General features: G+C 35.9%; 4 protein-coding genes, 1 non-coding gene and 2 pseudogenes across 27 annotated transcripts; 3 read left to right on the forward strand and 4 right to left on the reverse strand.

Moving 5' to 3' along the window:
- Positions 1–11: 11 nt before the first annotated feature.
- TRNAV-AAC (transfer RNA valine (anticodon AAC)) lies at positions 12–85 on the reverse strand. Its single transcript has one exon. It is a non-coding gene; the product is annotated as a tRNA-Val (tRNA).
- Positions 86–1708: 1623 nt separating this feature from the next.
- Positions 1709–4868, forward strand: LOC111304858 (putative serine/threonine-protein kinase WNK4; annotated as a pseudogene). The gene is made up of 6 exons (XR_016331623.1): positions 1709–2410; positions 2556–2593; positions 2678–2905; positions 2988–3264; positions 3375–3777; positions 3859–4868. The product of XR_016331623.1 is annotated as a putative serine/threonine-protein kinase WNK4 (transcript).
- A 554-nt stretch (positions 4869–5422) lies between these two features.
- Positions 5423–7327, reverse strand: LOC111304862 (DNA-directed RNA polymerase III subunit RPC10-like). The gene is made up of 3 exons (XM_022901846.2): positions 7081–7327; positions 6899–6992; positions 5423–5824 (listed from the first exon to the last, which is right to left on the reverse strand). The coding sequence occupies exons 1-3, from the start codon at positions 7192–7194 to the stop codon at positions 5700–5702; spliced, it is 333 nt and encodes a 110-aa protein (XP_022757581.1). The 5' UTR covers positions 7195–7327; the 3' UTR covers positions 5423–5699.
- Positions 7328–7984: 657 nt separating this feature from the next.
- LOC111306386 (uncharacterized) lies at positions 7985–13922 on the reverse strand. Of its 21 annotated transcripts, none has more exons than XR_016331632.1 (8): positions 13734–13922; positions 13501–13647; positions 11354–12691; positions 10640–10778; positions 10134–10517; positions 9824–10043; positions 9615–9703; positions 7985–8262 (listed from the first exon to the last, which is right to left on the reverse strand). XR_016331632.1 is itself a non-coding variant. In XM_089750934.1 (5 exons), exons 3-4 carry the CDS (start codon positions 11632–11634, stop codon positions 10664–10666), a joined length of 396 nt encoding a protein of 131 aa, XP_089607060.1. In that variant the 5' UTR covers positions 11635–12691; positions 13501–13647; positions 13734–13922; the 3' UTR covers positions 9543–10517; positions 10640–10663. The 21 variants fall into 21 exon arrangements, 4 of the variants coding, with proteins under 4 accessions (XP_089607060.1, XP_089607063.1, XP_089607064.1 ...); XR_016331633.1 differs by having other exon boundaries at positions 9615–9720; XR_016331634.1 differs by lacking the exon at positions 9615–9703.
- On the forward strand, positions 10070–10567 carry LOC111304860 (calcium-binding protein KIC-like). The gene has a single exon (XM_022901843.2). It carries the CDS (start codon positions 10070–10072, stop codon positions 10448–10450), a length of 381 nt encoding a protein of 126 aa, XP_022757578.1. The 3' UTR covers positions 10451–10567.
- Positions 13923–17646: 3724 nt separating the features above from the next.
- LOC111304863 (calcium-transporting ATPase, endoplasmic reticulum-type-like) lies at positions 17647–23599 on the forward strand. Of its 2 annotated transcripts, XM_089750570.1 has the most exons (9): positions 17910–17977; positions 18101–18242; positions 18502–20040; positions 20129–20250; positions 20802–21080; positions 21177–21560; positions 21848–21957; positions 22034–22262; positions 22766–23599. In XM_089750570.1, the coding sequence occupies exons 3-9, from the start codon at positions 18573–18575 to the stop codon at positions 23324–23326; spliced, it is 3153 nt and encodes a 1050-aa protein (XP_089606696.1). In that variant the 5' UTR covers positions 17910–17977; positions 18101–18242; positions 18502–18572; the 3' UTR covers positions 23327–23599. The 2 variants fall into 2 exon arrangements, with proteins under 2 accessions (XP_022757582.1, XP_089606696.1); XM_022901847.2 differs by lacking the exon at positions 18101–18242 and having other exon boundaries at positions 17647–17977.
- A 74-nt stretch (positions 23600–23673) lies between these two features.
- On the reverse strand, positions 23674–24972 carry LOC111306387 (pentatricopeptide repeat-containing protein At5g08510 pseudogene; annotated as a pseudogene).
- Positions 24973–25011: the final 39 nt, after the last annotated feature.

Genomic DNA, 25011 nt, shown 5'->3' on the forward strand with positions numbered 1-25011 from the left:
TAAATTATTATTGGCGTCGCCCGGACTCGAACCGGAGACCTTCAGTGTGTTAGACTGACGTGATAACCAACTACACCACGACACCATGTTTGTTATGAACCTCTTCATATAATTAATTTCAAAAACATATATTTGAGAGAAACATTTGTGAAAGAAAAAGATTAGTTCTAATGGCCTTTTGTATCACAAAAATTTGTAACTTTTCTATGTACGAAAATATGAATTTCGAGTAAGTTTATCGTCGGCAACGGAATGGATTTTAGAAAATCTTCACGCATGGTTTCAAAAGTGGTTTAGTTTTACTAAAGTTTTGTTTTCTCTCTCATTGCACCTAATCGAATGATTACTGCTAATATTTGGGTTCATAATATATTTTGGATGTATTTAGAATATAAGATACGGTGATTTTATTAATAAAATTATATTAAATAATAATATTATTATATTTTATATTTGATAAAAGAATTAAAATATTATAATTTTATTTATTAATTAGAATTATTTTTTTATTTTAAAATAATTAATCATCCTAAATCAAAAGAATAATTATTTTTTTTATAATTTTTTTATTAATTTTAAATAAAAATTAAATATAATATAAAATAATTATTATTTTATTTTATTTATCATCTTTTACATCAAACATAATCTTATTTATTTATATAATTTTACCTAAAATCCATCTCCTTAATTCTTAAAAAAAAAAAAACAGAAGCTAACATCAACTTGAAAAAACTTAAAAAGAACGCGGGTCAAAGAGAGTTGACTTGATTCACAGGATCTCAGTGACAGCAATGCATGGCAACGGGCCACGGCCCAAGGGCGCTTAAGGGTCCTTTGGCTTCATAAGCATATCCCGAGGTGCGGTTACCGAGGGCTTTTCTGTCAATCAGCATTAATTAGTAATTTGGATACAAACAGTCGGTGTGATGATTTTTGTCAATGGTTCGCTGACCATGTTGGTCAACTGATTTGTTTTTTTTTACCCTTTATTTTATATTATAAATATATCTTTATAATTTTATTTTGTTTTTTATTTTGATTTTTATTTAAAAATATAAAATAATTTTATTAATTTAATATAAAAAATTATTCAATGTACTATTATTTTATTAATTTTTAATTATCCAGTGAAAATTAATATTTAACATTAAAATAATTTAATAATTTTAAATTATACATTAATTTTATAAATATTAAATAATTATTATATACAAATTTTAATTTAATATTCTTAATATATCTTTTCTCACTATAATTCACTTTATAATTACTATTTTTACATATATATATTATCATTAATTTTATTCTTATTATTACATTAATCAATCTTACTTTTACTAATATTTTTAATCTCCTCAAAATCATTCAATATTACCTATTAAATATATCATAAGATGGATTGTAACTTAAAATGGCGCAATTTTATAACAAAGACAAATCCAGGCCGCCGCAGCCACGAGAACTGAAAAGAATTAAAAAAACAAAAAAAAAGGCCGCAGGCGGCGCGGCAAAACGTCAGCTTTCACTCGCTGAATATAATAATAATAAAAGTCCACTCCCGAAAGGACAGTTGAAAAATCAAACAAATGTTAACGCTGTACCGACATAAAGTAGAAAAGTAAAGTCTTGCGTGAGTTTCAAGTTTCAACTCACAAGCTTTCCTTGAATTTCAACCCGTACAAGTGTTTGTTCAAAGCTTTGTTTCGCATAATCTTTCATCCATAGTCCATTCCAACAGCTGTCTCTCATGTCTCAACTGCTTTTCTTTTTCCCCTTCTAGCCACAACCCCCATTTCTTTCCTCTTTTTTCTTTCACAAAAAGACCCCAAATCACACTCTCCTTATTGATCCTTTTATCTTTTTGGGTTTTGGAATTTTTTGAAAGAGGCTTTTTTTTTTTTTGTTTTTGAGAAATAAAATGGTATTGGAGAAGCTGGGTTTGGTGTAAAGAAATGAGGGGGTTGAGAGACAGGGCATTGGGGGTTATGAATTGTAGACGCGGTTCATTTCATCGAGACGACGTCGTTGTTGTCGCACTCGAATGCCGGTTCCGTTCATGGTCGGCATTCGATTCTTTCTCCATTGCCTCCAAAGCTTTCTCTGAGCAGCATAAGCAACAACAAAAGCGTCGTCGTTTCCTTCGTATCCTGGTTCTTTAACAGCCACCGCTTTGATTGCTTAATCCCCGATCTCTTCCTCCCCCCTCTGCGCACCCCTTTAAAAAAAAAGTTAAAACATTTCAAAATTTTGAAGAAAAAATACAAAATTTTCCTTTTCTATTTGGTAGCTGTCTGATTCAATGAATTCTGGGTTAGGATTGGTAATGCCAAAGAATGATGGAATGTTTTATACTTCTGAAGCAGAACCCTTTTTCGTAGAAAGAGAGCCTACGGGTCGTTACATTCGGGTATGAATCTATTGTTGACTTTGTTTCGATATTATGGTTACATTTTGATGTTAAATGTTTGAGATTTAAGACAAAGTTAGAAATGGAATGTAAAAAATATATATGATACTGCTTTTGTATCTTTTTTTTTTTTTTTTAATAACAGTTTGATGAAGTCTTGGGCAAGGGTGCATTCAAGACAGTGTATGGTTCTTAATCTTCCCTGGTCTTAGTTTGGGTATCGTTTTAATGATTGTTTACCCTTAGGCTTTGTTTACAATTTTCTAGTTACAGAGCATTTGATGAAGTTGATGGAATAGAAGTTGCTTGGAACCAAGTAAGGATTGATGATGTCTTGCGGTCGCCAGAAGATTTGGAAATTTTGTATTCTGAAATTCATCTCTTGAGATCATTGAAAAATGAAAATATCATCAAGTTTTACAATTCATGGGTGGATGACAAGAAGAAAACTGTTAACATGATTACAGAGCTATTCACATCTGGGAGTCTCAGGATGTTTGTATTTTACGATTATTTTCTTCTGTTCTTTCGGTCAATCCGGTTCTGTATGACATAGTTTATGTCCTTTTGTTATCAGATATCGTAAGAAGCATAAAAACGTTGATATGAAAGCCATAAAGAACTGAGCAAGGCAGATTCTTCAAGGCCTAGTGTATCTTCACAGTCATGAACCCCCTATTATTCATAGGGATTTAAAGTGTGACAATATTTTTATTAATGGGAATAATGAAGAGGAATATAATGAACTTGTAGATGTATACTCTTTCGGAATGTGTCTGTTAGAGATGGTTACTTTTGAGTATCCATATAATGAATGTAAAAATCCAGCACAGATCTATAAGAAAGTTATCTCTGTAAGTACATCACGCAACTCTTTATTATCACGTTATAAACAGGGATTTTGTTCATTTTGGACTTGGTTTTTTGTGACTTTCAGTTTTATATTTTGGTGAATTTCATTCAGGGCATCAAACCTGCTTCCCTTAGTAAGGTGGTTGATCCACGAATAAGGGAATTCATCAAGAAATGTCTGGTTCCAGCATCTGAGAGATTGTCTGCAAAGGAGCTTTTGGATGATCCATTTCTGAAAGTAGAGTACCCAAAGGAACCAATCCGACTTGCCCTCCAACTACCCAACTCAAGTTCGAAAGCAATAAATGTACCTGCATCAGGGCCTTCGTCCATGGACATAGATACTGACTATAAGCAGCTTTCTGTAAGTACATGCACTGGAAGCAACAGTAAGAGTCCTCAGTGTCCGGTTTTGGAGTTCCAGAGGATGCATAAGAACAATGAATTCAGGTTGAGAGGAGAAAAGGATGATGACAACTCGGTTTCATTGACCTTGCGTATTGCTGATTCTTGTGGTAAGTGCTTGTAGTACCTGGAAAACTTGAGTTATACCTTATTAAAGTATAATAACACAGGAGTTAACTGCTATTTCGCAGGTCGAGTAAGAAACATACATTTTCTCTTTTACCTTGACAGCGATACCGCTCTCTCAGTCACAGCTGAGATGGTTGAACAACTAGAGTTAACAGATCATGATTTTGCCTTCATAGCTCAGTTTATTGGTTGCTCGATAATGAAACTTCTACCTGGTTGGAAGCCCTCTGATTATTCCTCTAGTGGAACTGCAAATCCATGTGGTGAGTTTTCAGTTTCCAGGAACTGCAAAACCTCAATGGACCGCCCATGGGATTCATTTCTAACTAGTGATCCTGCAATGATGGTTGTGAAAGACGTTGATTCTGGTCCAAATACAAGCCTCCGAGGAGGTGCCATACAAGCCCAAGATGCTTCCAACGAGTATTATTATTCTTTGGAAGATCAAGAGTCGCAAGCATTGGTTGTTTCGAAGATACTGATTGAGGAGATTTCAATTAAGAATGCTGAATCGTCTGAGGCTGCTGACTCAAATATAGATGGAATCTGTAAACATTTAGGTGGATATAACTCTGAACAAGACCTTCAGGATACTTGTTATGATGAATGCAACTCAAGTTAATTGGTGAAGACTTCAGGGCTCTCTTTCCTCAATTTAAGCTGAGAACTGAATGTTTTGAGCCTGCCAGGTTGCTGCTCATCCCTGTCTACAGTGGACAATGATCTGGATGTTGAACTAAAGCTGGAGCTTGATGCAATTGAGGCACAGTATCAACATTGGTTACAAGAGCTTTCTAGGAAGAGGGAGGAGGCATTGGAGGCTACTAAAAAGGGATGGATGGCAAAGAAAAAGTTTTCTGTTCAGCGATTAAGAACCTGAACTGTTTTCTTCTTGCTGTACTATTTTGTTGTTGCTTTTCCACTTAATTTTTTCCCTATGAGAATTGTGATGATATCTATTTAAACCTCTTGCATTGGATGTGGCCCTTTTTTGGCAGTCGTGATCGTTCTTATCAGAAGCTGTTTTTCTGGTATCTTTCGTTGGAATGAGATTGTATATAATTTTGCACAACGGCTAACAGTACCGCCTATCTCTTACCTGTCATGCTTATTATTGCTTGGCTATCAGAAGACGACTTTAGTTGCTGTAATCAGGCTGAGCTAGACTTGGGTTTCATGACAATAAAGATGCAGGTGGCCCAGGTAATTGCTGCTAATGGGCAAGTGCTTGAGCCAGAAAGAGAATGAAAAAACACAGCAAGCTATCGATAATCGCATGCACTTGCAGAACTTCAAACTTCATGTTTTTTATTTCTTATTGAGAAGACAGGTTGTTTAAGTTGCAATGATCCATGGCAAGTGCCTAATGGTTTTGACTTGCTCTGATCTCTCGGACTCGATGCTAATTCATTTTCCACAGAGGAGGGGAGGGAAGGAGCCGAAGTTTCAGCTTTGCAATCATCAATACTAAATCTTTCTCAGCATTTGCATGTGCAAAAGAGCAATCAACTAATTAAACCAAGAATCAAGTACAATGAACTTATATTAAAAAAGGGATTAAAGTGATTATTAATAATTTCACCAACGGACCTCAGATTCTCAAAAGCAAACTATAACTGCCCATAATTTGAAGACTAATCATGGTATCTCGCCTTGCATAGCCCTTTATATTGCATCTTATGAATAAATTATACACTAAAGCAGTGACCATCTACTGTTTCCATAATCCTTCTGTCTGATGCACAATAATTTGTTTTCCTTCCGTCTATTTTCATTTCCATTTGCTTCAATAAAGGAAAAGGTACAAGTACAATTAAGAAACTCAAAATTTGCACTCAAGAGACTTGTAAGGATCATGCCCCACAAAGTCAGGGCATGTAAGAAATAAGGGAATAACATGTACTCAATCCTCACGCCACATCTTTTCGCATTTCAAGCACTGATAGAATGTTGTTGCTGGCTCATCAGCTGACCGAATCTGCACCTGTGAGAAGAGGGCCCTTCCAAAGTTGCAAAAAGGGCATGTTGCTGCCAGAAAATAGAGATAATGTTTAAAAGAGGACAAGAAGATAAGGCAAGGATAATATCGAGAAGAAGAGAGATCAGCATGCCAAGTGTCAGATCGTATCGGGCACCAAAGTTGGCTTTGTCATTTAGCAATCAAGAGATGACTGTAAGAACACCTAAAGAATGAATTATTAACCAATGTTTTAATTAGAAATTTGAAAATTTTAGGCACTGAGTTGATTAAAGAAGCCAAAAAATTCACATTTATGTTTCCAAATGCCTATAAGACAAATATGGCTTAACTTTGCAAATCTCAGCCTGAATCAACTGACCAATTTTACATAGCCTTCTGTCCAACAACAAGAAATAACATATGATACTTTATACAATAGAGAAAAGTTTGAGAATTACACAGGTCATTATGGGACTGTAAGAAGCACACTTTCTATTAAAAATTGAACCTGCAATCTACTTACATTTGTAGTAAACTATCCCAACCAACTTTCACTCAGTTCGCTTTTACTTGAAACAGATAACTTTTCAAATTTTAGGTCATCTTCTCTTGCCACCCAACTAAACATTTTCAATAGGATTTTGGCTTTCTATTTTTTCCACCCATCATATAGCATCTTGGCAAGCAGTAATTCATTCTTTAGCATCTAGAAGCATAATTTGAAAAAAAAATAGTTCAATGACCACCACCTGCTACCTTCATCATCTATACACCTAGCTCCAGAACACTTTTGAGATAAAAGTTAAGGACCTCTCAATGTACAGAATCAAAACTACAACAAAGTGTTCAAAATATAATTATAATGCATCAAGAACATAAGACCTTTATTGAACTTCTACTTTACAAATGCAACAAACACCAAAATATCCAAACTTGTAACCACAAAAGAGTCATATGACAATGCACAAAGACAATAAGAAAAAATAATACCAGAAAACAAAAGGCTAACGGCTATAATCTAATAAAATTATGGTTTTTGACTAACATCAAGAATCAAGTTACAAGCATCTTCAGCAACATTCAGTGGGGCATAAGAACCCAAAAAAAAAAGAACCCCAATTTCAGGTTGAGAATGAACTTACCATCAGTCTCGGAGCCACCAATTTTCATATCATCTTTGCTGAAAACAGGTTCTATTTCTTTCTTAACAAGATGCTGTCTTCTCTTTATTTTAACCTTTTAAAAAAACCCCACAACACAAAAATCACTCAACAACAAAGAAAATAAAAAGAAAAGAATTGACAGTAGTTCAAAATAAAAATACCTTGCTTTCGAGGTGACAAACGTAGGGACAAGTCGGGCAAAAGAACCTCGAAGGCCTACCCATATGTGTTAACTCGTACTGTAACATGTTCCCACAAGTTGGGCAAAACTCCATTCTTTTTTACTTTAACAAAGACGGGTTTTCGCGTTCGAATCCTTCCACTTGATCAGTTTCTTCGAAAACCCTAATTGGAGCCTCTTTTTTTAATTTCAGTTGAGTGAGTTGCTCTGTTTATGGAGTGTTCCATGTAAAGGGAAAAGAATTTAATTAATTAATGATATCCCCTAGTGTTTTGTAATATTTATTCTTTGACCCCTCCTCTTTGGGCTATTTCCAATTATGGGCTAAAATTTGTTCAAGTTGTTTCTATTTGTTAAAATCTCGGATTAATTGTGCTTCTTAGTAGCGGTATCCATACTCCAACCGCTCTTTACTGCTCTGATTGAGGAGTGTGGTTGGGTTGGAGGTATATAAAAGCTTGTGAGGAATCAGAGAAGTTCAGGGAAGGCAAAATTGCAGTGCAAATTTCAAGATTGCCAAGGTGAACTGGTAGTCCTTGATTTCTCATACTGTTGTTGTTGATTCAAGTCATTTGGTTCTGTAATGGCAACTTTGCCTGCCTTCTTAACCAAAGTAAAAAATGTTGACAAAGATTAAACCAATTAACTATTGTCCTCGTTGATTAAAACAGGTGTAAAATTTCGTTTCCTTTTCCTTTTAAATAGGTTAAACCAATTAACCATTGTCCTATCTCTTGATGGCTTTCTTCCTCGAAGCAGAATTGAAGCTATTACTTACTTTTAATTGGAATTGTTAAGTTAATTGCTGTTGTTAGAGCAAAAAGATCAACTAAAATCGTGATTTTTTTGTTTATAGTATCTTTTCAAAGCAGTTAGCAGGAATTGAAAATGTAAAAAAGTTTTCTTCAATGTGCTTGGGCAACATGTATACAGTAACAACAAAATGTTGAGACCTTGTCTGCCTTTGGCGATTCACATCATTGACAAAAAAAAAATAAAATTAAGTAGGTATGGTACTGTTTTTGAGAGATTGGCTCATCTTTTTCTAATGGTCTAGTGTGGGAATCACCATTTCATGCCTCCTAGACAGAATCAGCGACCTTTTTGCCAGCATCTGCACCATTGATTCGCCTTTTTACTCTGATGATTGTGGAGAGTTGTGCTGCGTTGGAAACAGCTAGGAAGTTTAGGTGGAAAAGATGTTAAAGAAGGAAATTTTCGAATCTAAAAAAATCTAGGAGCTGACAGAAAGTTGTAGCAGCAATAAGTTGATTATGCATGAACCAAGCCGGATGATCCACTTCGTATGACAGAAAGAAAATCAGAGCCCCACTTTTAAGATGTAAATGCTTTATTTTATTCGGGCAATCTTGACCGAATCTAATGCAGTAACAGCAAATATTGAGCTTATGAATTATTCCATTTTTAGTTACTTCATTACAGGGAAATGTAATTACTCAACTACAAAGCCAACTACTTTTTCCCTACATGTCTTCCCAATAATGCAAGGAACTAATGTCCTAGAATTGGTTTGATGGCACAGATTTTCAGACATGAAGCTTTTCTCTTAGCATCCATTGTCAGCATGGGGAGGAGGGCAGAGCTTTGCCTTTAAAAATGGCTAAAACTGTTTATTGATCTAATAGCCATTAAAGATGCTTAACTGCCCCAAAATCATGGGAACAACTTTCACTTTAAAAAAAAAAAAAAGAGGAAAACAACATACACTAAACTCTAAAGCTTTGATGTCTGCAGGACAAGGGCAGGCATGTGCCTGGAGACAGAGTGGTCACGCACCTATAAACGTATATTGAAAGAGATATGACCCCCAATTTTATAATTGCCTTGAAAGATCAACTAGACTGGGCTTTGTCAAGAGACTCCAGAAAAGAAATAAGAAACTTCCTTTGGCTTTATGTACCTTCCGCTTCCGACTTTAATGTTTGTCTTCCCTGATGGAGAATGATCCTTCGGGAAGGACCCCAAATTTCATTTTCTTTTAAATCGGCAATCATATAATATATATAATCGATGTGATGAATGACGACATTGATGACAATTTCTATCAAATTTACTACGAATCTTATTGTCATATATCGATAAAAGGTCTATTTAATGACTTAGAAAATCGTTTCTTAGACGGCATAAAGATTAAAAACAAACAAAAATACCCCCAAACAAAAACCAATAGAGTGGAACCAAATCAAATTGTAATTTTATTAGTAGGAAAACACTAAGAATCATTAGGGAATTCAGTAAGAGAAACCAAACATCAAGGGATGGGCATAACAGGCAGAGGGACCAGAACAAATGGTAGTTCGAGGCACCGTGTGCAAAGGAAAGGAAAACAATGATTGGGCTTTGAGCAGGGTTTAGAAATCTTTTGTTTCGTTTCGAATATGTGAAAAATTGGACGATAGATATGATGGACAATTATAGAGCTGGCAACAAATTGCAAGAATCCAAGTATATTATCTAATTGGAGAGAAAGAGAGAGAGATAGGGAATAGGAACCTTCATAGAAAGCCAACACCGGACAATTTAAGCAATTCCTTCTGTCAAAAGATTACGTCAATCCACCCAATCCCCTATCTCCCCTACATCTGCACCTTCCTAGAAACTGTTAAATTGAGAATAAAAATATAGACCCAAAAAAAAATCTAACACCAATTAGGACCAAATATAACGCAGTTACACCACCATAAAATAGAAAAGAAATCTACCCATTATAAGGAATCCAACCGTCCATTTTGGAACAAACGGATTTCGTGTGTCGCATCACCCATCAAACGGTTCGCGGAAACCTGAGAAAGCGACGAAACTTTGCAATGCTCATAAAGGCTTTGGTGGTCCTTATATAACCCGCTCCCTTGGTGCAAAGTCCACAGTGCGCAACTCGAGCTATCCTTGTCCCTCAAATATTGTTTTTTTGTTTAGACCACCCTAGTAGAAAACAGCAACCAACCATAATGGAACGCAAGGGAATTAAAGAAAGAACTACGACAACAACAAGCGAGTACGAGGATTTGTTACCTGTGATGGCTGAAAAGCTCGACGTAGAAGCTTTTGTGTCTGAATTATGTGGAGGGTTTCGGCTTCTAGCTGACCAGGAAAGAGGGTTGATAACGCCAGAGAGTCTGAGGAGAAATTCTGCACTTTTAGGCATGGAAGGGATGAGCAAAGAGGAAGCCGAAGGGATGGTTAGAGAAGGTGATCTCGACGGAGATGGGGCACTTAACCAGACTGAGTTTTGCATCCTGATGGTGAGGCTCAGCCCTGGAATGATGGAGGACGCCGAGACGTGGCTCGAGAAGGCGATTGATCAGGAGCTAAGGAAACCCTCAACTTGATCCTTTTTTTGTGTTTGTATTCGGTGCAGTAAGATATTATATTTATCTTATTGTTCTGCAAGGTTTACTGTTAATGAAAATGATTATCTCCAATTAATGGTCTGAATAGAGACCGTACACGCTGAGTTTTTTTTTTTTTTTGGGGGGGGGGGGGTGTGTGTTGGGTACAGAAAACGGCAGACTTCTTACCAAACCCTAACCTGCATCCTGAACTCAGACTTCTTGTACCATGTTCTTGAATCTTGAGGTACGTGATAACTCTTTCTCGTTTACAACATGCGCTTCATGAACCCAAATAAACAGTGAAACCTTCCTTGGTTCCGTTCCTCTAGGATGATTTCCCAATCGTGATATTTGAAAATAATTTAAAAGTATAAAATCAAGAAAGGGAATTATAAATCAACTAAGTTGCAACAGAAGATATTAAATGGGCAGAAAATCGTGCCAGCATTTATTTTTATCAAAACAACTATCCATATTAAGACGATTAAAAGGTTTTTGATTGCATACCAAAATGATCTGCCCATACATCCCAACTAAGTCGGAAAATGACATCAGATCAGTTCAACCTAATAATATCCCAACTTTAAGACTTATGCAATGGGAAAGAGAAGAAAAATGCTTATTCATTCTTCTACGGTAAGCATACACTGCTAGGGAGAGAGCAACAAAATAGATGAGGTCCCATTTGTTGAACAAGTGTTTTCCCCCATTAATCTGACAGCAGTTTATGTGCGAGGCCTTCAAGCAGGTGATCGGCTGCTAATTCAATGAACAATGACGACGCATTTCTTGCGGAAAATAAATAAATAATATGACACAGATATAATTTGCTCGCAAAACAAACCTCAGAAAAAGAAATAAAAGAACCAGCAAGCAACGATAATTGGCTTTAATCACTACCTGCGATATCTGCCATACTCAGGACTCCTGTGCCTCCCATACTCAAGACTCTTGCGCCTGTCATAAGCAGGACCATTGTAGCAATCATAAACAGGACTGCCAGCCAAATTGGGACTTGGTCGCCTGAGATAGGCAGGACTTTGGTACCTCCCATATAGACTATCCCAACGTCTACCAACTTCCTCTTGACTATCACATCTGTCATCCCTCTCATCATCATCTCTTAAAGCATATTCAAGAGACACAACTCTGTCCAGTAACTTGCAGTAAAGGCACAACATGGTACTTTAGGAACAATACCATCTGAACATGAAATCAATAGAAAAACAGCGTATATTTCATTATTTCTACCTCCTTCGTGTGGCCTCGAGGGCTTTGATAGCATGCTCTTGTGTTGCAAACAGCACAATCGCAAAGTTCCTCCTAATGCGAACATGAAGAACCTTCCCATATGGCTCAAAGTGCCTTACTATATCATGTTCCCTAGTACGAATTGATCGAAGTTGACAACAAACAAGGTTTTGGTGCGCCTCAGATTTGTTACTAACCTAGAACCTTCACGATGCCAACCACATTCACCGTGACAGTAAAATTATCCATCTTAAAATCAGAAATTATTGCTTTCATACCCATTAAAACTAAAAACCAGTAACTAAAGGAGTAACTCAGAGAGAACAATAATGCACCTTAGCCCACTCCACAGACAGTCGCCTCAGGTCATAACCAAAAGGAATATTATCAAGTCCACGAATAGCATCATTTTTTTCATCCTCAAAATAAACAAAAGCAAATCCTGAAATGTAAACTGAGATCCTAGGCAGAAATGATAGTTTGTATCATTGGGGCTATACCCACAGAACTAGTGGTACATCAGCCAAATCACAGGATTTCTTTTCCCTGCAAGAACAAAGAAATATATACGACACCTGCAAATATGTGAAGGAAGGGCTGATGAACATAAGGATGTAGAAGCATTGCATGATGCACTAAATCAAGATGGTTGCATATTAAAGGTTTAAATCCAAGTTTTCAGGTCTGAGACATCATTGCAAAGCATGCTTCATCATTTAGACAGCAGGAGTTCAGAAATGGAAGGCATGAAATGACAGAATTTAGTGATCCTCTAAAGTCAGTGGTACTAGACATGACATGATAATTTGATAGGCCCCCACCAGCCAGTAAGGAGGGTGAGTAACATGATCGAGTGAAGAAAAACCAGGATATGCCATCTGTGGGTGGCAGGAGAGCAGGCAGGCAGGAATATTTCCATTGCAATAGAAGTTTTTATAGAAAGTTGGCAAGTCCAGATAGAAGCTCATTTTCCCTTCGTAGAAGTTCCTGCATCAAAACAAACACTTAATATGGAGGTTTTTTCCAGTAAAATTGAAAACCAACGGGTGCCATTTTAATGTCTTCCTGGATAGTGTAATCAGACATACAGACCTCTGTAGATGCTGCAAATCTGACATCCAGTCCGAAAACAAGATAAATACCCATTTAACGATTTTTGTTCATTCAAACACCAAAGTTAAATGCATCCTCGAGCCAGGATATGTGCAGGACTGCTACCCAACAAATCACTCCTAGCATTCCCCTCATTGTACTCGCTTCAAGTGTCAGTTAAGACACTATTAAAGAGAAGATATGACAAAGGGTGACAAGATTGCAGCCAGCAGGCAAAAAGGCAAAGCACAAAACTAGTACATGAGTTGTTCTTATTTCGATGAACAAAAACAAAACGTTGATGAAAAGTTAGCCACGCGAAGGGAGAAGAAAACCAAAACAGTAACTCCACCAGGATATTCGTTATAAGAGAAAATTCATTGGAGTTAAGTGGGAAAAACAAGTGACGAGACACCAACATTTCCAAATGATCCAGAACGATTAGAAAAACCAAGAAATTCTCTCTTTATTAATTAAAATAAAGAAAATCTAATAAATGTACTAGGCTCAGCCAACCATCAGCAAAATATAAAAGGCACGATACACCAAACCACAAAAAAAATGCATTTTAGATTCAGAAAAGCTTCAATTCAGTCAGCCCACAGTCTAAAATTACCAAATTCATTTAGCTAATAGCACCAAACTACTATCCCAAAACAGGGTACATTCATTGTTTTTGATAGTCGTTGGAATAGATCTTTTACCAGATTTCATGTCAAAACGGTCGATCCTCCCGTACTTTGAAAACAAACGCTCCAGCTCTGACTGCCGAGTCTCGTACTCGAAGTTCCCCGCAAAGACAAGCTTCATTATTTCCCCAAAAGAATTGCACCTTTATACTTAACAGAAACCTAAAGCAAAGCAAAAACCAGAAAATAAAATTATAAACCCTAGAATAGACAAAAAAAATGCTACTACTATTTGTGTTTAGACATACAATGAACAGTGTTAAGTCGCGTTTTCCTACGTCTTCTTGGGAACCAAACAGACGAAAAACGGGATAGAGATATTTCAAGAAAAAGTAAGGAGAGAAACTCGCGAAGTTGCGATTAAAACCTCAATCGGAAACCCTAGAAGAAAAAGAAAGTGAATTTGGAATTTTGGGGGGTAAGGAAAGTTAACAGGCAAATTACTATAACTATTAAGGGCGTAAATATCGGTTAAGGTGTTCTCCTCGATAATTAAATTAGAGTCTTTATCGATAATAATTTGTTAAAATCATCTTAAATTTATAATTTATAATTATTTATTTTAAATTATTAAATATCGATATATTTTATTTTAAAAAATTAAATAACTTATTAAATTTTTTTATCAAAATAAAAATTGAGGGCGTAAATTGTACTTATAATGCCAAACAAAGCCCTAAAAGGATCGAGAGTTGACGCTGGCATGGTCTTTTTGGCCGTTCGATTATTACTCCATGCAGCGTGACACAATATTATCCGTTGGATTGTTAAGGGAGTAGGCCCGCAGATTAATTGTTGAGTTTTAAGGGTGGGCCAAAAGTGGGCTGGTTTACGACTATGACTTGGCCCATATGAATGCGTCATTGGGCTCAAAAGCAGAGAAGCCACCCAAAACAAATCGGAACAGAACTTTTCATTTTCATTTTTTTTTCTGTATAATTCCATGATGGAGATTTAAATTGATTTTTAAACAACTCTAAAAAAAATTGATTATCAGGGAAAAAAAAAACTCTTTCTTTTTTAAGATTTCGAACTCAAAAATTAACATTAAAATTAACGTAAATGGTATTTTTAATACTTTCGTCTTCCTACTTTTTCTTTTAATTTCTTTTCTGTTTAGAAAAGGATGGAAGCATTGATGCAAATTTGCAACAATAATTTTATTTTACAAGAGAAATTCATTATAAAGCCATGTTTAAGGAAAAGAAAATGAAATATTTCACTCAAATTTGCAATATTAATTTCATGGAAGAAATACATTTGAGGATTTTATATTTATCCTTATATTAAATATATCCTAAACCTTAGCCTCCATCAGTCCCTCCTCCAGTAATGCTTCATCTGATTTAAACTAGTAAATTCCATTAATGGGTTGTGAGTAATGTACTAATAATATAAAGGACAACATCAATTCGGATTTAGATCGAGTGAAATATATATTTTTTAATTGTTTAAATTTGAATTTATTAAAAGATTATAAAAAAATAATTTGATATAAATAAACATGTTTTGATCAATCAAAAAAAAAATTCTAAGCAAATCGAATATCTCTTACTATTCAATAAAAAAGCAAAAATAAAATTTTGCTAAATTAATGTAGTGGTAGTATATTGAACCTAGAGAAGCCAATCATTAGCTTTCTATGCATTATTTTGCAGTTCAAACTAAAGCATTAACATAAGGTGTCTGGTCTTTGAGGTACAATATAATGAAATGAGAGTTCATGAAGAAGTATAACAGTGATTTTGTCAAACATGGTCAATTAGAAAAAGAAAAAAAAAAGCCTCCACATGTCACCTATTGTAGAATTATTGGCATTGATGAAAGTGCCGTTTATAACCTCAAATATTTGTTACCCTAAATTCCATGTTTATTTATATTCAAAAGTAAAAAAATTATTTATTTAAATACAATTAATTAAACATATACAATTGACAGATAGGATGAAAGCTACATGTATATGTTGTGTAGGAAAAATGACAACCTTCTTTTCATTTTTTTTTTAATTTTTGGGTGGACTCTTGGTGGAAAACTTAAATGTTGTGTATTAATCTTTGGCATGAGAGCACTAATGAAATAAGAAAAGTTCTTGTTCAATGTGACAGCAGCTCTTGCCAGTCCAAGGACCACTAGCTATATATATATATATATATAGAAGCAGGTATATATCACCAACTGGCTGCAAATTGTTCCTCTTAGGCATTAGCCATGGAATTAGTTTAACAACTTTTTTGACAATTTTGGAAGGCTTCGTGATAGGAAGTTGAGAACTACTCTTATTAAGACAAAATCAAGAGCAAGAAAAATTGTACAAAACGTGGGAAAGGGGAAGAAGGCAAGAGGGAGACTGGGGTGTCGACTCTTTGAATCAGACAGGGTTATATACTGGCTCTTGGTAGTGACTCCAGTTAGCTTCGATACATTGATTTTGACATTTGATTGCTGGGACGTGCCTATGCGATAATATAGTTGAAAATAAAAGATATATTTTAATTTAATTAATTCATATAATTATTTTTAAAAAATAATATTCAACAAGTATCAGCACTTATAATCTCATTTTATATTCTTAAATTCACCAAAATACAAAAGAAAACTATAGACCGAGAAAAACAAGAAATATATAGATTTTTGCATGTAGGGTTGTTCCCTCCGGAAAGCATAACACACGCATTTGTTATGGGCGCTAGTACCAGGAAACCGCTTGTGATATTTGGACGGTAGAAAACAGGGAATCGTTTTCATCAGACTGGAAGTCACCATTATTAATATTCTCTTGTCTTTCATTTTCATTTTTATGGAGTGATCAGCTTAAATTTTCAGTTTCTTAATCAGAGAAAAGGCTCCACCAAGAAGAGAAAGGTACACAGAGTACAAAGATCTTTTTTGTGCGATTAAATCATTGCTAATTATTAATCAATTAAATAGCTGATAAAAGTAATTAATAAATTAAATAAATAAAAAAGTGTATTGATAAGCTCCATCACATTGATTCCCATTGATCAAAATCATGTCTTTATCAGTGGGTTTTGGAGGCTCATGTCACTACCATTGGAATTGGGTGGCAGGTAAAACAAGGAAGCTTCCTGGAACTTTGGTTCCCAACTAAAACAAAACAAAGAGCTACTCTCAATGACAATAACAGGCTTTCCATTTGCAGTACGAAACTTGATTTATAATAACTTATAAAACTAACAGAGTGGACTTTGTTTGTCCTTACGAAAATTTTGGGTGAAAATTATTTCTGTAAATCTTAACCCTTTGTAGTCATATTTGCTTCATTTAAAAAAAAAATAATTTCCCATTAAAATTTTGGGGAACAGTGTAAAAGTGAAGAAGAAAATTTTCAAGCTTGCAAGACAAATTTAATTGTTGAAAAGTTGTAATTTGAGGCTAAAAAATTTATCTTTTACTGTTTTTCCCAATTGTTTTTTCTTTGGATTTGCCGGCAAACCAAATGCTAATTGATTCAAGTGCCCCTAAGTTGTTTTCATGTGGAAAACAACTTAATTAAATCAAAACAATCTTATAAAAAAAATGAAAAATAGGTTAGTAAAATGCAATTCCTTCAAAGATGCCCCAAAAACCTTTTAATTAATGCACCAAAACAAAAACCTTTTAATTCTTGTTGTCTCCTGAGAAAACGCGTTTCAGGCATTGAAATTAAATAAAAAAACGTTGAAAACAAATTCATTCTTGAAAATTGGAATTACGATACCATCTCAAACACGATTAGCTGACTCATTGATATTTAAATAATTAGTTAATTAATTACAATAAAAAATGTATTAATCTATAGAAATTACCCAAAGTCTTACTACAACTTCCATATTAAAAAAAATTAATAATATAGAAAAAAAATTTTATAAGACCACCTCAAACGAAGTTGTCTTTGAACTGTCTCATTCAGACCAACCAAGCAACCGGTCTCGTTAATTTTTTTGTTCTCATTTAAATCTTTTAGTATTTAATGAAAAACACGGATTTTTTGTTTTCTGTACGGCCATCAAATGCGACCGCATCTATATTTTATATATATTTTATTCCAGGGCGTTACATTCCGAAAGGAAAACGACCGTTAAATTCAAGGGCGTTTTAGTAAAAATAGAAGAAACTTTTATATATAAAATATAAATATTATGACCTGACGACATTAAAGGAATTCCAAAAGCAAATTCAAAAAAATATTATGGCCCTGTTTTTTTGGGAACGTCACTCACTGCATTTTTTTTCCTTCTCTTTAAGTCTTTTTCTTGTGTTAGAAGAGTTCTTTCTTTAAATAAAAAACAGAAAAAAGAGAACCAAAGAATTTTCTTTCAACTTTGCTTTGTTTCCAAGCCATCTTTTTTCTTGGCCTGGCTCTTATTCAAAGGTTTTATTCGTTTCTTTCTGTACCTATTTTTAAATTGTTTTACGCACTGAGTTTTTCATATAAGAGGACGTTTTCTGTGTCATCAAGTTCAGTCATTTCCTCTCGGTTCTTGTTTTATAGGTAAAGTTTTTTTTTTTTTTGGGTTTGTTTGTCATATGGTTAACTACAGTTACAGTTTTTAAGCTAATGCTGGCAGTTAGTTGCCACTCTGAGCAGTTTTTTTTTTTTTTTTTTGTGTTGTAGGATCTTTGTTAAAACCGCTGTTTCGTAATTCCTCTGTTCGGTTGCTTCGGTTATTGTTATGGTGGCTAGTTAGTTCATATTGTTGGTTTGTTTTTTGATAATTAAAGAAGTAGAAAAAGAATATTGCCTTTTTTGTTGTTGGGTAATTAATAACTCTCTTTACTATTGTAATTCGACAAAATTTCATTACTATTTAGAGGAAGTTAATGCAAGGTTTCTGTTTCTGCTTTTGCTTCTGTTTTGCTTCTTGCACTAAAGTTTTAACCTCTTCATGCATTTCTTAGTTTATTTTTTCTTTTTTTGATTATGGTGCTGTTGGTGGAAACTTTGGATTTTTATAATCTCTTTCTTATAACTTAATTGTAGTTCAAGCTTCATGTTTTTTTTTATCTGTTTTGCAGGAAAATGATATGGGTTTAAGGGAAATTTGAAGGAATTATACTTAGGGTTGGTAACCAAATTTGAGGATTCAATGGAGGAAAAACCTTTCCCTGCGTGGTCATGGTCTGTTGAGCGGTGCTTGAAGGAGTATAATGTGAAACTAGATAAGGGTTTGAGTAGTTATGAGGTGGAAAAGCAGCGTGAGAAGTATGGTTGGAATGAGCTTGCCAAAGAGAAAGGGAAGCCCTTATGGCGGCTTGTGTTAGAGCAATTTGATGACATGCTTGTAAAGATACTTCTAGTTGCAGCTTTTATATCTTTTATTCTAGCTTATATGCATGGAAGTGAATCAGAGGAGTCTGGGTTTGAGGCCTACGTGGAGCCATTTGTGATAGTATTGATTTTAGTTCTTAATGCCATTGTTGGAGTATGGCAAGAGACTAATGCTGAGAAGGCACTTGAGGCCCTTAAGGAGATGCAATGCGAATCTGGGAAGGTTTTAAGGGACGGGTTCCTTGTACCAGATCTGCCAGCCCGGGAGCTAGTCCCTGGGGACATAGTAGAATTGCAGGTTGGTGATAAGGTTCCTGCTGATATGAGGATAGCGGCTCTGAAAACCTCAACTTTGAGATTAGAGCAAAGTGCACTAACTGGAGAGGCAATGCCTGTTCTTAAAGGTACCAGTCCTATATTCCCGGAGGAATGTGAATTGCAGGCAAAAGAAAATATGGTTTTTGCAGGAACGACTGTGGTGAATGGTAACTGTATCTGTATAGTTGTTTCCACTGGAATGAAAACTGAGATTGGGAAAATACAGAAGCAAATACACGAGGCCTCTTTGGAAGAGAGTGACACACCTTTAAAAAAGAAGTTGGATGAATTTGGGAACAGGCTTACAACTGCAATTGGGCTTGTTTGTCTCATTGTATGGTTTATCAATTACAAAAACTTTCTCTCTTGGGACATAGTGGATGGATGGCCTGCAAATGTCCGCTTCTCTTTTGAGAAATGCACCTATTACTTCAAGATAGCTGTTGCCCTTGCTGTCGCTGCAATTCCAGAAGGCCTCCCTGCTGTAATCACAACATCTTTAGCTCTTGGTACGAGAAAAATGGCTCAGAAGAATGCGATCGTACGGAAGCTTCCTAGTGTTGAAACCTTAGGATGCACTACCGTGATTTGTTCAGATAAAACTGGGACTTTGACCACGAATCAAATGTCTGTTGCTGAGTTCTTTACCCTGGGTGGGAAAACCACTACTTCTCGTATTTTCCATGTTGAAGGCACAACCTATGATCCTAAGGATGGTGGAATTGTTGATTGGACCTGCTACAATATGGATGCCAACTTACAAGTCATGGCAGAAATATGTGCAGTTTGCAATGATGCTGGGATTTTCTATGATGGTCGTCTTTTCCGAGCTACAGGTTTGCCCACAGAAGCAGCTTTGAAGGTTTTGGTTGAAAAGATGGGAGTTCCGGATGCCAAGATGCGGAACAAAATCCGCGACTCACAGCTCGTTGGAAGCTATTTGATTGACCGAAGCACAGTTAAACTAGGTGACCTTAAATCGTTCTATTTCTACATACATCAGATGTCGGGCATTATGATTCATTTCTTTGATTTGTCGTAAATTGCGAAATGTAGGTTGCTGCGAGTGGTGGACCAAGAGATCGAAAAGGCTTGCAACGTTGGAATTTGATCGCGTACGGAAGTCTATGAGCATTATTGTCAGAGAGCCTACTGGGCTCAATCGACTCCTTGTCAAGGTGACTGCGATTTTTTTCTTTTGGTTGGTTCAAATCTTTTCCATAAGTTTCTTCAATGGACAAATGACCGTACTCTTCGTATTGTTGTCTACAATTCATTCAACTGTTGGTTAAATGGATCAAATAATTACAAATACCATCTTTTTTGTTTATTAGAATTTAACTTCCTCTAACTTGAAATTAGCAGTTACATTAAACTTGAACTTAAATGGATTTTTGAAATATTAAACATTATGAACATAAATTAATTAATTAAATGGATAAAACTCCCCAAAGGAGAATAACAACAAAAGACGTATCAATTTATGTGTAAGAAAGATTTGCAAAAACTGAAAATTCAGCTTGAGGAAACTGTAAGACAGGTGTCTTTTTTTCCAATCTTCTGTACGTATTTGAAAGTTTGGTTTTGTTATGTATATTGCTCTGTTTGCAGTTGCTACTCTGCCCTATCAGCTATTATTAATCTTTCACTTTCTTTTCCTTTTAATATTATAAATGATCTATTATGTCCTTGTTTCTTTTATTGCTAAATTAATATGCATTATCTATAGGGTGCTGTTGAGAGTTTACTGGAACGTAGTACACATGTGCAACTTGCAGATGGATCTCTTGTTCCAGTGGATGAACCTTGTAGGCGACTATTGCTTTCAAGACATTCAGTGATGAGTTCAAAGGGATTGCGATGCTTAGGATTGGCGTACAAGGATGAATTAGGAGAATTTTCAGACTACTATTCTGAGAATCATCCTGCTCATAAGAAGTTGCTTGATCCAGCTTGTTATTCTTCCATTGAAAGTGGCTTGGTTTTTGTAGGGGTTGTTGGTCTCAGGGTAAGCATATGTCAAAAGCTTTTTTCAATCATATTAGTTAATAAACTGTCAAGTTAATGATTCCCAGAGATGTAATTAGGCAGATCCATCTTATAGGACCCTCCACGAGATGAAGTTCATAAAGCAATTGAAGATTGTAAAGGAGCAGGGATTAGAGTTATGGTGATTACTGGAGATAATAAATCCACAGCTGAGGCTATCTGCCGCGAAATTAAATTGTTTTCTGATGGAGAGGATCTTAGAGGGAAAAGTTTTACTGGTAAAGAATTCATGGCTCTTTCCTCTTCACAACAACTTGAAACTTTGTCAAAGCCTGTTGGAAAGGTCTTCTCTCGTTCTGAGCCCAGGCATAAGCAAGAAATTGTTAGGATGCTAAAAGAGATGGGGGAAATTGTTGCAATGACTGGAGATGGAGTGAATGATGCACCTGCCCTCAAACTGGCTGACATTGGAATTGCTATGGGCATAACTGGAACTGAGGTAAATATATAACCTTGATTCTCTTGCTTGGAGATGGAATCTTGATTCTTGTGGCCTTCATGTGACTTTGCCTACAGCAAACTATATGATTATTTAGGCATTTGCCATCACTTGACATAAACTTGTACTATTTGTTGGAACTAATACTTTCATGTTCTTCCCTACTAATGAGTAATGACCATCGAATAAGTCCTTTCTACTTCATAAAGAAAAAGAGAAAGATAAAACGATGTCATTCCTACCTTATAACCCTTTAGACTCAACATGCTTATTGTTCAATTTTCCAGGTCGCAAAAGAAGCTTCTGATATGATTTTGGCAGATGACAACTTTAGCACCATTGTTTCAGCTGTTGCTGAGGGTCGCTCAATTTATAATAACATGAAATCTTTCATAAGGTATGTTAAAGTAGCTCTATTACTTTCCTCTAAGCAATTAAGATATGCCTTATTTATTCATTTTCTAAATTCACAGATACATGATATCATCCAATATTGGAGAAGTAATATCCATATTCTTGACTGCTGCTCTGGGTGTACCAGAATGTATGATACCTGTGCAACTTTTATGGGTGAATTTGGTTACTGATGGTCCTCCTGCGACAGCTCTTGGGTTTAATCCTCCAGATGTTGGCATAATGCGGAAACCACCCCGCAGAAGTGATGATGCCCTTATTAACTCCTGGGTTCTCTTCCGTTACTTGGTTAGTATTGACTGAGCACTGACCATCTCCCCCTTGAAATACTGTATGGCATACTTTATGATAATTTGTTCCTACTAATAACTAGGTATGGCAAGGTTCTGAAATTTTAAAATGGTTAAGATGAATCATCCTTCCTGACTTATAATTATATCTTCCATCTTGAATAATCAAATGTTTTCCTCGAATTTTTTTTCCCAATCATCTACCGCCTCTCTCTTTCTGATAGTATGACAATAGTTTATAAGTGGCAATTTCTTTTCCTCCTTGGATCAGTGTTCTTATGTCATTTACCAGTTATAGCACATATGCATTGCTGTAGTGGTGATGGTCTTAGTGTTTTTTTTTTTCTTTGTAATAACATTATCAAGAGTAGCAGAAACTATTCACAACTTATGTTGCCTAATGCACAAGATGAGTGTGTTTATCCATGAACCTGTGCTTCTGTTATGAAGCAAGCAAAAACTAAATGAACTAGTGTTTTACATTTTTTTTTTCAATTGCAGATAATAGGTTCTTATGTGGGCATAGCAACTGTTGGCATCTTCATCTTGTGGTACACTCAGGCTTCTTTTATGGGTATCAACCTTGTGACTGATGGGCACACACTAGTTGAACTGTCTCAGCTTCGCAACTGGGGAGAGTGCTCTACATGGTCAAATTTCTCTGTGGCTCCATATAGTGTTGGTGGAGGTCACCTGATCACTTTCTCAAACCCATGTGACTACTTCACCATTGGTAAAGTGAAGGCAATGACTCTGTCACTATCTGTATTAGTAGCAATCGAAATGTTCAATTCCTTGAACGCGCTTTCTGAAGACAGCAGCCTGCTTAGCATGCCACCTTGGAGGAACCCTTGGCTTTTGGTTGCCATGTCAGTCTCATTTGGACTCCATTGCCTTGTACTCTACATTCCATTCCTGGCAGATATGTTTGGTGTTGTTCCATTGAGTCTGAATGAGTGGTTTCTGGTAATTTTGGTCTCAATACCAGTGATCCTTATCGATGAGATTCTTAAATTTGTTGGAAGGAGTCGAAGATATAGAGTGAAGGAGAAGACAGCTTAAAACCGTATTACGTTTGGGTCAACTGATTTTTCACGGGCACCACTTTGATAGATGCGAGGAAAATACTACGTTGATTTGCTTTCTTAGCCTTTTATTTTTATTTTGGCTCACAATACCTTTTATCATCCAAAAGAAAATCATCAATCGCGTTTATTCATTACAAATTAACAAATAGTTACATTAGTCAAGTTCGACATTGTTGTGGAAGCTGCAAGCTCCTAAAACAGCTCTACAAACCATCGAATCGGATTTCAAAGACATGCTTTTTTTAAAGATCATAAGCTGCCTGCAATGCACCAGACCGACCTAGAAAGTCAAACATGCACCCTTACTGTTCCAGTTTGGGATTAATATGATTCTTTTTGGTCATTGATACGAAAAGTCTTTTTACCAATAACCCTCTATGCGTGCATGCTAAAGATGTTCCATCATCTAGTGCAGTTCCTTCATACTGTTGTCATCAATGAAGATACTGTTGCCATCAATGAAGAAAAAACATATAAGGAACTAAATAGGAATGCGAAACATATTTCAAAACAATTTGAACAATATAAGTATTCAAGGAACTGCTGACCAGCATTTGATCGTAATCCTCGAGAGCCTCAATACATTTCCATGAAGAGCAAAACCCATGATCATTGAATTCCAAAGAACAAATTTCTTCTGTTGCCGATCTCATCAAACACGCTTCGCCACCTCAATTTTACCACACGTTGCATACATTTCTAGGACACTATTGCTAACATACAAATCCTCAAATTGCATGTGCTTCAATCTTTTCTCCAACCTCCAATGCTTCAAGATTGGCACAAGCTGGTGCACACTAGCAATGGTCACTCGATTCGGTTTAACTCCTCTCTCATTCTCCATCCTTAAAAACATATCTAAGGCTCTCAAAAATTGCCTATTCTGCGAATACCCAGATATCGTGGAGGTTCACAAAACCACATTCTTCTCAGGCATCGATTTAAATAATTCAAAGTCATCCTTCATGTCCCCACAACTCGAATACCTGGCAATTAATGCGTTCCAAGTGGGCACGTTTCTAACATGCATTTCACCGAACGCTTGCCGAGCCAACGTTAATGTACGAAGTTTTGTACACACGTCAAGCAAAGCGGTTAAGGCATAGCAGTCAAGAGCAAACCCAAATTTGAGGAAATGGATACGAAGGATTTGGCCATGAAGAAGGGAAGGAAGTGTAGCAAACTCAGGGAAAAGGAAGATGAAAGAATGTTCGTTGGGGGAACAGTTGTTGAGGCGCATTTGGGAGTAAAGAGTGAGACATTGATGGGATTGGTTAATTGAGTAGGCTCGGATGAGTTTGTTGAAGAGAAAGACAGTCTAGCTTTGAATGAGGTTGAAGAGCTTGTGGGTATAAGAGGAATGTTTGAGGCATGGAGTAGTTGGATAATGAGAAGCTGAGTTTGGTTTTGGTAGGCCATTTTTAAGAGTGTAAGCAAGGGTGTAAGCAAGGGATTGTTTCATTTGGTTCATGACATCTTTCAGAACTAGGCTAATTTGTTATACGAGGTTAAAGAAAGTGTGTACTAATGAAACATTATGCTACTTCCTCTCGGGTTTTTTTTTTTTTAACGCCTAACATGGCGATTCCGAAGTGATTTACGAAAAGGAAGAATTAACCAACCCACTGTTGCTAGTAAGTGAAGCCCCGGTGTTTTTCA

This window comes from Durio zibethinus, chromosome 21 (assembly GCF_047325235.1).
Source record: "Durio zibethinus cultivar Kanyao isolate XHJ-2024 chromosome 21, ASM4732523v1, whole genome shotgun sequence".
Taxonomy (NCBI): Eukaryota; Viridiplantae; Streptophyta; class Magnoliopsida; order Malvales; family Malvaceae; genus Durio; species Durio zibethinus.